This window comes from Eptesicus fuscus, chromosome 13 (genome assembly GCF_027574615.1).
Source record: "Eptesicus fuscus isolate TK198812 chromosome 13, DD_ASM_mEF_20220401, whole genome shotgun sequence".
Lineage (NCBI taxonomy): Eukaryota > Metazoa > Chordata > Mammalia > Chiroptera > Vespertilionidae > Eptesicus > Eptesicus fuscus.
The window spans coordinates 43,361,953-43,374,214 of record NC_072485.1 but is presented as its reverse complement, the minus strand read 5'-3'; the positions used below and the strand labels follow the sequence as shown (position 1 = coordinate 43,374,214).

At 38.0% G+C, this 12,262-nt stretch overlaps 1 protein-coding gene across 1 annotated transcript; it reads left to right on the top strand.

Annotated features, from left to right (window-relative positions):
• The first annotated feature begins 2,695 nt into the window (after positions 1 to 2,695).
• LOC103304134 (olfactory receptor 52Z1P-like) lies at positions 2,696 to 5,884 on the top strand. Its single transcript, XM_028138367.2, has 2 exons — positions 2,696 to 2,708; positions 4,926 to 5,884. Exons 1-2 carry the CDS (start codon positions 2,696 to 2,698, stop codon positions 5,882 to 5,884), a joined length of 972 nt encoding a protein of 323 aa, XP_027994168.2.
• The last annotated feature ends 6,378 nt before the right edge of the window (positions 5,885 to 12,262 follow it).

Below are 12,262 nucleotides of genomic sequence, written 5' to 3'. Positions count from 1 at the left end.
GTGATTTGTTAAAATATCTGTAATGCAAAACATAAGGTATTCCATGATTTTTCACAACCTATCCTTGAAATTATGTTTAGTTTTTTCAGCTTTTATTTATGAGAGTTTTATCTTGCTTAGTATGACTTTACATGTATATTTTTCCACTTTGCCATGTATATAACCTAACTTCTTTGAATCTATTGGCAAGTACACATGTAAAACTTAGATAATGAAGCAGAAAATTACAGAATGGACTGAAATCAGACATTAACTAGTATCTTGACATGCCAAATAGTATTCTTTGTCTCACAATTTTACTTGCTGATTAACATTTTCCTGAGTTATGAAATTATATAATTAAACTTAAATAAAATAGTCTATTAATTCTTAGTAGCTGTTAGAAAGTGTGTTGCTAAGAATATTCAATAGAGGAAAGATATATTTTATTTGGACAGAACCCACTTTAAATATTTTTGCCTCCAAGCAGTCATTAAAATAACATAAAATAACATAAAAATAGAGAAATGTCAGTGCTTTAGGTAGGTCCCTTTTGCAGCATGCCCTGCCAATAATGTGAAAGAAATACTTCATGAACCAGCACATCTACCTCTGAAAGGCTACATAGGGCCTTACATATTCCTTGCTCCTACGTTTTGCTGATTGACTATGACTTTTTTATACCTATTATATGAAAAAACAAACAAAACAAAAGTTTTCAAAACATTACTCTTACAAAGCATAGTTTTCTAGACATGCATGAGAAATTCATAATATTTCTAAAAGGTTGAATGACAAAGTAGGGGCTTGTAAGTTTCACACATTATCTCATCTGTGCCTCTAACCACTCTATTTCCAGCCTATTTCACCCGCAGTCTAGATTCTCTGGAAAAACATATGAACACTTTTTGCAATTGTTATTTTTAGTTCCTTATTTATCTTTCTCATCTTTCATATAATCCAGAACTCCTAATTTTTGGAACTTAGTGCCCTATGTTTCCTGCTAAAAGAATTTTTTTCACTGAAGATTGTCTATTTGTTTAAGACAAGGAACATGTCTACTCTTTCCACTGAAATATTCGTACTAAAAAGAAATCAAGCAATGCATGTGACCTACAAAATATATATTGGAAAAATTAAGAAGTAAATGAATGGTTGCAAATCATTTGAGACATAAACCACAAAGTGTAAAACAAAGAATCAAGACCAAAATCTATGCCAGGAAAAATTGCATAAATCATATAAAGAAAAACAATTGAAAATGATTTTGTTTTGGAGCAATGTGGATAGTTATGATTAAACACCATCTTTTGAGATCAACTAAATGATGAGACTGAGACCTATATTTTGGTATGTAAGAAAATTCTAAAAGAATATCATATTATTAAACCCTATCTTAAATGTTCACCACTGGAAAAGGAAGCTCAATTTTATATTATTCAGTATTTTCTGACTTATATTAGATAATTTCCCAACACGGTTGATAAGGGTGGTCATGGGTGTCAACAGAAGAAATGTCATGATGAATTCAGATTAGTGAATTAAAACAGGTGATTTACTAGACCTCTTTGAACAAAAAGTGACCATGATTTCAGAGTTCAATGTTTAGCATTTGTAAACATTGGTAAATATTTGCAATTATTATTTTTACCATTACTGTCAAATTGTCCATTCCTGTGCTGACATGTGATATGTGGATATAGCAATTAGCTTTACATACATAAAAAGATTCAACTCGCTGAAACCGGTTTGGCTCAGTGGATAGAGCGTCGTTCTGCGGACTGGAAGGTCCCGGGTTCGATTCCGGTCAAGGGCATGTACATTGGTTGCGGGCACATCCCCCTGTGGGGGGTGTGCAGGAGACATCTGGTCGATGTCTCTCTCTCATCGATGTTTCTGGCTCTCTGTCCCTCTCCCTTCCTCTCTGTGAAAAATCAATAAAATATATTTTAAAAGAAAAAGATTCAACTCAATTTTTATAGATAACTTTTTCTTATTTTTTCAGGGAGAACAAGATGTCTCATAAGAGAGAAAGTAAAATAGAATTAATTTTGAAAATAAAATTACATATAAAGACCACTGGCATTGATGTATATCTCCAAATACTAAATAACATCATAACTCTTTATCTTACAAAGCATAGTTTTGTAAGATAAAGAGTAAAGGAATCTTCTTATTTTAATGGAATTCTGTAACCTTTGCAATAAAGTTGCCTCACTTTTCTGGGTATGCAACATTTAATGAGTCAACTTTTGTTTTCCCTCAGGTAAATATATATCTGTAAACTTATCTTAATTAATAATAGACTTGTATTTGTCCTTAGTCTTATGATGCATAATCTCCACCACAAATTGGGGTTTATAAGAGAGCTTACATACTCCTTTCCTAATCGAGGTTGTATATCCATACACATAAATTGTTATTTTACATGGTAGGCCTAGTCAGCTAATCTAAATATAGACTGGGTCTCAGATGCTAGAGCAATCACTCAGTGATTGAAAAATACCCAGAAGACTTCTCATCCCAGAGGTTATTCCTTGAGTTGTTTTTATATTGATGGGCAATAGAGATGACTATATATATGCCTCTCTTTCTTCTCTGAATTCTTATAAGCTAAACATAACTATCTTGCTCATGAGACCTAATACTTAAGACCTAAGAATATCACTAGGAAGAAACATCTGCTTTTTTATGTTCCCAAAGATTTTGAAAAATCATGCATCTAAAAGGTAAATGAGAATAGCTTAATGGTTAAAAATCTGGGTTCTGCACTTAGGATCCCTGGACTTTAAAACACGCTTTATGTATTTACTAAGGATGTGACCTTGGAAAAGTCCTTCAGTGCTTGGGTTCCCTTCTGTGTAAAATTGGGATACTAACAATAGCTACTTTATATAGTAGTGGTGACCATTAGATTGGATAATCCACGTAAAGGGGTTAGAATAGTTTTTAGGAAAATGTTTAGCACTTGTAAACATTGATAAATATTTGCAGTTATTATTTTTATCATTACTGCTATATTGTCCATTCCTGTGCTGACATGTGATATGTTCTCTGTTTAAATATGCTGGTATTTTTTGTGTAATGGTTACACAGCAAAGACAGGCACTGAAAATGAAGCAAAACCTCTCAGTCTTACAAGGCTAAACACAGTGGTTGCACCTCCATATTGTTGACAAAATAACCATTAAAAAATATCTCTCTCTTTGAGATTCATTAAAAACCACATCATCTCTTCTATGGGTTTGCCTTTTGATGAGAATTTTTTTGTCTTTTTTTTCCTCATCTGAATTGTCTGAGAGAGAGACAGAGAAAGAGAGATAGAGAGGGACGGGGAGAGAGATGGAGTGAGAGGAAGAGGGAGGAGATAGTATGAAGGAGAATAGATTGAAATATTTGTTGATCTACATATGAATAATATATACTCATTGCCCAGCCAGTGTGCTCAGTGGTTAAGCTTCAATCCATACACCAAGAGGTTACCCATTCAATTCCCTGTCAGGGCACATGCCTGGGTTGCGGGCTTGACCCCCAGCAAGGAGTGTGCAAGAGGCAGCTGATCAATGTTGATGTGTCCCTCTCATAGTTGTTTCTACCTCTCTCTCCCTCTCCCTTTTCTCTCAAAAAATAAAAAATAAAGCATATATTAAATAATAATAATAAATATAATAATGTGATAATGGGTCCCACTTCCTTATTAAGGGCTGGAATATTTTAAAGGAATTTCAGTTAACTCAAGGGGTGATAGTTAGAGATCTTGACATACAGTGTAGTTTTTCATCTACCTAATGGTGAGACAAACTCACATGCAAGCCAGAGCCATGCAGATTCTAGATTTTAGTGGTTCTTTTTCAATAAATAGCATTTATTATTCATAACTTTGAAACCTCCTAAGATTTGCAGTCAAAAAGTCTTCATAAGCATAGTTGGTGCTTTTGCAATCTACTGCATTTGATTACAAACTTGACTAATTAAATTAATGTTTCATAGTCCTGGTAAATAGTTTTACATGTCAGTTATTCTTTTAAGAAAAGCAATTCTATTTTATGATTTGTGCTATATTAAAAGTAAGAACTGCTGTTATTTTTTAAAGTTGGTATTATTTTATTAGAGAATATGAAAAGTAGTCACTCTATCTGTAGAAAGATTTCAATAATAGGTATTGAATAATTATGAACCTGATATTCTTCAGTGACTTTCTTGTTCTGAATGAGAATAGCCAATACTCTGAATTTTCATCTTCTTTGACTCTATTTTATGATCCTTGAGATTTAATGCTTACTAAGGTATGGATAATATTACAATTTTAGCATAACATTAAATTTCACATTAATTCAACCATTATCTTCAAGAGTTCAAATGAGAGACAGATGAATAAAACTTTTTTCTTTATTGTAGAAAAATTAGGCCAAATGAACATATTTTATGCCCTTAGGATGAAAACAAAGATAGGAGTCTTCATGCTGGCTCCAGTTATATATCACTCTACCATCCAACCCATCTTCTTCCATTAAATTTGTTCATCACAGAATGGAATATTAATTCTCTCCAGTGTTATATCCAGTTTTGTGAAAAGATAAAAGTTATGTTTGGGATTTAAGAATTTATTATCAAGCTAGAATGGCAAAAACTGTATACATAGTACAGTTAAAAATATGAAACTCATATACATCAATTATGCAAATATAGCAATTAGCTTTACAAAAATAAAAGATTCAACTCAATTTTTCTGATTAACTTTTTATTTTTTCAGGGAGAACAAGATGTCTCATAAAAGAGAAGTGGTTTGCCCATATGTACTTAGTTCTTTAGTAATTTTTCTCAAAACTTTTTATTCTCCTTCTACCTCATCATGCCAAATTAATGATCAGGACTTGAGTAGAAAGAGAGATTACTCATTTTCTACTATTACTTACATTCTTTTCTCTCTGTTTTCTATATAACAGACTTTGACTACCTCTCTATAACAACATCCAACTATACATCCACTCCCCTCATTGCATTTCTGCTAACTGGAGTCCCAGGATTAGAAGACTTCCAAATCTGGATTTCCATCCCTTTCAGCTTTATGTACCTTTTGGCTGTGATAGGCAATGGCCTGGTTATGGCAGTGGTGGCCTGGGACAGGAGTCTCCATGAACCCATGTATTTATTCCTGGCCATGCTGGCACTCAATGATGTCCTTCTTTGTACTGTCACAGTGCCCAAAATGCTTCTCATCTTCTGGCAGGGCCCTTCCCCATCAACGTTTCCTGCATGTCTCACACAGATGTTTTTTGTTCATGCTCTGTTCCTCTCTGAATCTGCTATTCTCCTGGCCATGGCTTTTGATCGCTATGTGGCTATCTGTGCACCACTCCATTATGCAACCCTATTTACAGGCTCTCTCATCAGCAAGGTGGCCTTGGCTCTGGTGTTTCGAAGTGTGGCTGTAGTTACCCCTGGAGTCCTCCTCATTCTTCGTCTGCACTTCTGCCGGAGCAATATTATCCACCATACCTACTGTGAGAACATGGTCATTGCCAAGTTGGCCTGCAATAGCATTGTCCTTAATAGCATTTATGGGCTCACTGCAGCTCTCCTGACTACAGGGCTGGACTTTGTTCTCATATCCCTGTCCTACTGGGTGATCCTGAAAACAGTCTTTAGACTACCATCTAGAGAAGCCCAGACAAAGGCCTTTGGAACCTGTGGAGCTCATATATGTGTCATCTTGATATTCTACACTCTGGCCTTCTTTTCCTTCTTTACCCATCGCTTTGGAAAACATGTGCCCAGGCACACCCTTATTCTCTTGGCAAACCTCTACTTACTAGTGCCACCTACCATGAACCCCGTTGTTTATGGGGCAAAGACTAAACAGATAAGGATGAAACTACTAGTGCTCTGTAACCATTCAAAATGATCCAAGGGTTACAAAGCAATGAGAACAGGGAGTCCAGAATGGAGAACTAAGCTTAAATGTCATCTGAATTAATCTGGACAGATCATTCTCCAGAACACCTAACCTTTGGATAGAGCTTAAAATATTCATATTTCTGAGTGCTAGCTCCCTAACACTGGGGAACGGGAAACTAAAGGAACCGTTCAGGTTCCATCAAGAAATATCTCAGCATATTAAGGAAATAAACAGTGGAATATCACTCTAACAGCATAGGTGATTTGGGTATCTTTTTTATAATACACAATGCCTCTTCTGTGTCAGTTTGCTATAGACAGGACAAATCCATAAATTCAAGGATTGATTCTAATCCTAAACTTATCATTACATGTAGAGAGCCCAGAATATACAAATAAATATTTGTTTACTAGATAAATGCCTTAGCTAATCAAATAATAAATGCTAATTATTCCAAAGTACTTAGTTTCTTTTCTTTTCAGAAATCATCCCCTAAGCTTCCAAAAAATATCTCCCTCAATATTTCAGTTTAATAAAGATTTTTTTGCTGTTGCACATAATAGAAATTTACCCTGATTAAATTAAGTAAACAAAAAAGCAAGTTTTGAGTAATGTCATGACATCCAAGGATAATTTGAAGATCTATGAGTCAGGAAGGACAAAAGCCAGGCTGCTCTAGGGCCTCAACAGCAGGAAGCATGAACTTCTCTAATGGATTTGGTGATACTATTCTGTCCCACCTGCAGTGATTATGGGACAAGAAATATAATTGCCCATATTGGGTCAGGTTGCTAGACCTGTATCAATCAGTTATATTCCTTCATATTCTGATTTAATAGGAATGAAACTGTGGCAGAGCAATTCTCAAGAGAAGAAATTATGGCAAATAGTCAGGATTATGTTCACTGGATTCATGTGGCTCTTTTCTATAAGCACATGCAATTTTCCTAGTTTAGCTCTTCCCACACCAAACATTCTTGCTAATTGCATTCTACAGCACTTGGCACATTACTTTATCATCTGTAAACCTATCTGCCATAATTCCTGCAGTGTAATCCTTTTTACGTTCTCCTCTTGATTAATAAAAGAGCTAAATTATTTCCTTGGCATCAGACAATGAAAAGGGAGATCATAAATATAGTGTAAATATATGCATGGTCTAGTGGTTGAATTAATTAGATTGAATGCCTTGAAAATACTTTATATCATTCTCTTTATAAATGCACTAGAAGCCAGGTGCATGAAATTCGTGCACTGGGGAGGGTGTTCCTCAGCCCAGCCTGCACCCTCTCCAATATGGGACCCGTTGGGGGATGTCCAACTGCAGGTTTAGGCCCGATCCCTGTGGAATCGGGCCTAAACCTGCAGTTGGACATCCCTCTCACAATCTCATAAAAATGAGATAATGACTTAGAAAAGTATAAAAGCACCATATAAAGACAACTCTTTAAAATGAAAAACACTATTTTTATTCTCCCCTTCCTTCCTTTACAACTTTTATTTAAACTTTGAAATTAATAAAAATTTCACTCCAATTTTCATTTCTTTACATTCAATATTATTTTGTATTGGTTTCAGGTTTTATATTAGTTACAGAATAGTGGTTAGAAAATCATATACTTTACAAAGTGTTCCCTGATATTTCTAGTATCCATCTGGCATCATACCATCATTACAACACTATTGACTATAATCCCTATTTAAGTGACAATGGGTTTACAGGTTACTTTCAGTCTTTCTTTTGTGTTGCTCGTCCGTCCTTTTCTTTCTCAATTCTTCCCTCATTTTCTTTATATAGTATCTCAATTGGCCATCAAAGCTCAGTGAAGGCACTGGGATACGCTTCATCCATTTTACAGACCAGGAAACTGAGGCCAATTCCAGTTGGCTGTGGCACTTGACTCAGCACACAGAAAGCCCTCAGAGCCATGCTCTTTGCGCTTCCTAAGGGGCAGTTGCCCAGCAAACAGAACAAACCTTCCAGTCAGGTTTTCAAGCCTCTTTCTCGAGCACCTCTTCATTGCAGATGCTCCACATTCTTTCCTCTCCCCATCCCCTGCCCCCAATTCTTTACTGCCCCTGCTTCTCCAGAGCAGGTGGAAGGCTTCGCACTCACTGCCTAGGCATGCTCTGCCATGGGGCAAGGCACCGCGGGCTTGCTTTTGGGTCAAGGCAGGAGCAGGAGTTACTGCCTCTGAAGTGTGAATGCCACCTGAGAAAGGCCGGTTAGCACTGGGAGCTTCTCTGAATCGCATCAGTCAGTCCAGTACCCTGCAGTGCAGCACCCCTCCACTGAGGTGGCACCACTCCTCAACCCCCACCTCAGGGGTGAGGGTCCTAGCCCCTCTGCCGGAGTCCTTCCATGCCCCTTGATCCCTGGCAAGGCTCTAGTACCCACCTGGCATCATACCATCATTACAACACTATTGACTATATTCACCATTCACCGGCATCTTGGGGCCACTGCAGAACCTCTGTCTCTCTGCAGATGAGGCAGATTCCCTTGGTCTCCATGAAGCTATGAATCTGTGGCCAGAGGCCAGGTTTGGGTCTCAGCAACCCCCTGCCTGCAATGTTCCCAGGGACCCCCCGGGAGCGCTAGGTGGGTCTGGCCTCACCTTTCCAGGGAGGCGATGCTCCCAGGGACCCTCGGGAGCAGTTAGGCGGGTCCGGCCTCATCTCCCGGGGCGGTGATGATCCCAGGGACCCCTGGGAGCAGCTAGGCAGTCCAGCCTCGCCTCCCCAGGGCGGCGATGAACCCAGACCCTTCCTGTGCAGTCTGGCGCTGCCCACCCCACCGCCTCCCTGGCCATGGGGTAGGCAGCATCAGGGCCTACTCTGCTCCCGATGGACCTGTACCCCCAGAAGCAGGCCATGGTGCTGCCTGCCTGCCTTTGTATGCAAATTAACCGCCATCTTTGGTGGGTTAATTTGCATACTCACTCACTCTGATTGGCTGTGGGCATAGCGAAGGTATGGTCAATTTACATATTTGTCTATTATTCGGTAAGATATGGTTCTAGATTCTATGTCTATACTTGTTCAAAGATGAAAACTAAATAAAGGGGAAAAGAACGACTTTTATACCTTTCAACATTTGTATAGATCTTAATAAGTACTATGCTGTGTGTCTGCCCTGTGCTTTTGAAATAAATTGGTCTATTTCCTGAAGAAAAAAGTACTATGTTCTCATGTCTTATTCTAGCTACTGTTGGAACTGTAAGAATCAGCATTATGCTTTATGTAAAGAGGCATTTAATTATTATTGAATATATAAATGATAAAGAAATGAATGAAGAATAATTAAATGAATCATGAAATAAAGAATGACTAGTTGGGTGTATTTGGTTTTTTTTACCTTGGAAGAAAATATTTTATCTGTCATGAGCCTATATTTCATATAAAAACATTTTTATTTCAAAATTTAGGCATATAGAATTTCCAAGTACCTATTTCTGCTCTCTGGTTTTAATTCAAGTATGATTGTTCCCACCCTTCTTTACCCTATTTCTTGATTCTATTTCTAATTACCCCTCTCTTTTAGCACATTCACCTTGATGAAAGAGATAACAACTAAAAATAAACAAATTATGTGAATGTAAAAATTAGATAATATTTACTATAATAAATAAAATTGATAGTAAAAAAGGATATTTTGAGGAGAATGTAAACATTACCACCAGCTGTACATTGTTTGTATGAGTAACATTTAACTAATTATAAACATCTTTAAATTAAGACCTTCAAATACAAAATATGCTTTTAACCTATGGATGCTGAATACACCATTGCTAGTACTTATGCTCCAAAAATGGAAGTTTTATCAAAGTCTTGACAAAATACATTTTGTGTATCCAATTAGTCAACTTTATGACTTGCTGTTGAATAAGTTTTGTAGACAGTCTACTTCAAGCTTTCATTCATAACTTTTCCTCAGCTCTGCATACTTCTGTATTGACTGATCATTACTCCCACCACACTCTATGATTCTTTGATTAGACTGGTTTCAGTTCTTAAAACTATTGGAACAACATGTTAAAAGTCACACTGGTGCCGAAGCTGGTTTGGCTCAGTGGATATAACATCGGCCTATGGAATGAAGGCTCCTGGGTTTGATTCCAGTCAAGGTCACATGCCTGGGCTACGGGCTCAATCCCTAATAGGGGGCATACAGGAGGCAACCAATCAATGATTCTCTCTCATCATTGATGTTTCTATCTCTCCCTCTCCCTTCTTCTCTGAAATCAATAAAAATATATTTTAAAAAAAAGAAAGTCACACTGATCCCATAATAAATAGTTAACATCTATATATATGTGTATATATATATATACATATATATATGTGTGTATGTGTATATATATATGTATGTGTATGTATATGTATGTATATATATATATATATATATATATATATATATATATAAACCCAGTGACCAGAACATGGTAATGACCAAAACAACAGAACAACCAGTTGCTATGATGCCCACTGCAGCCTACCAACTGGCCGATTAGGGAAAGGGCCAGCGGCCAACCTCCCACAGCCCTTACTCCCAGCCAGCCCCACCCCCATTGGCCTCCCCTACCCTGAACGAGGGTGCCAGCTGGCCAACCTTCTGCAGCCTCACCCCCCAGCTGACCACACCCCTGATGGGCCCCCAAGACCCAGATCAGTCCATAGCCCCTCCCCCAGCTGGCTCTACTGCCTAGCAACCCCCGCAACCTGATCAGGGAAGGGGCCAGATGGCCAACCTCCTGTGGCCTCTCCCCTGCCTGGTCCTACCCCTGATCACCCCCCTTCCCAATAGGGGACGGTGCTGGCTGGCCAACCTACTGCAACCTCTCCCCCTGGCCAACCCCACTCCCAATCAGTCCCCCCACTCTGATTAGAGGTGGGGCCAGCCAGCCAACTGCCCATGGCCCCTCCCCCTGGCTGGCCTAACCCCCAATCGGCCTCCCCACTCCATCATCCCACGGCCCCTCCCCTCAGCTAGCCCTACTTCCATTTGGCCCCCCACTCCAATAGGTGGCAGGGCTGGCAGCCCACCTCCTGTGGCCCCTCCCCACAGCAGGCCCAACCCTGATCTGCCCCGACTGGTGCTGGCCCGGCCAGACCCCACCTGTGCATGAATTCATGCACTCGGCCTCTAGTATATATATAAATAAATATGTATATATGTATATATATAATATATTACATATAACATAAACTATTATATATAAAATATAAACACATTTATTCTGAGAAATATATAAACAGAGAAAACAATCTAACAGAATACGCACTCAAATTTGGAGGAGTCTAAATGGATAATGGATGAAAAGGAGTAGACAGTGCATGATTTAGCTGTATCACTGCATATTGACTTTTTAACAGTGCAAATGTACTCAAGTTTAAAGATCGCTGAAAACATTGTTTCCCATTGCACTTGGATTGAATTTAGTTTTTTTTCATTAATCTATAAGGTCAATGACCTGGCCTGTGCCTCCCTTTAACCTTCTCAAGAACCTCTCTTTCCCTTTGCTTTCTTTGCTCCAACTATCTTACCCCTTTCTTTTCCTCAATACTTAGCAAGAATCTTCTCCCAGTATGAAAGTTACCCTTTCCTTTATATTCTGACAACCTTTTCCTTGCAATACTCATTCACAGTTCTTTGAATGGCTGCTTTAAATATTATCATTCAGGTTTCACTTCAAATATTAACCCCATCAAAAAAGTCTTCCTAACCTTTTTCTAAGTTCTTCCTATCTCTAATTAGTCTCCATCACATCAATTTCTTTCCTCCATCAAATAACTTTTCTATTTCCTAAAATATTGTTTTTAAAATCAGCTTATTGAATTCTCCCACTACAACAAGTATTCCTAACATGATGGAACTTGTATGCTTTGTTGTTACATTCCCAACCCCTAAAATATTACCTATTACCTAATGCCTTGGTCAGCAAACTGCAGCTCACGAGCCACATGCGGCTCTTTGGCCCCTTGAGTGTGTGGCTCTTCCACAAATTACCATGGCCTGGGCGAGTCTATTTTGAAGAAGTGGCGTTAGAAGTTTAAGTTTAAAAATTTGGCTCTCAAAAGAAATTTCAATTGTTGTACTGTTGATATTTGGCTCTTTTGACTAATGAGTTTGCCGACCACTGACCTAGTGAATAGAAAAGAATTGATTTAATGGATAAGTGCAGGAATGTGAAAAAATTCCATGTGCATGGTGATCATAAAGTTTCTTTGCAGGATGATATTCAGAGTAATAAATATGCATAGTTTGTGGAGGTTTCCTATTACATTTCTGTCACAGTTGCACAAAGAATTTACCTTCATAATTTTTCCTGATCTGTGGAACAATGAAAATACATATATCTAGGAACTGAAAAATGATTAAGA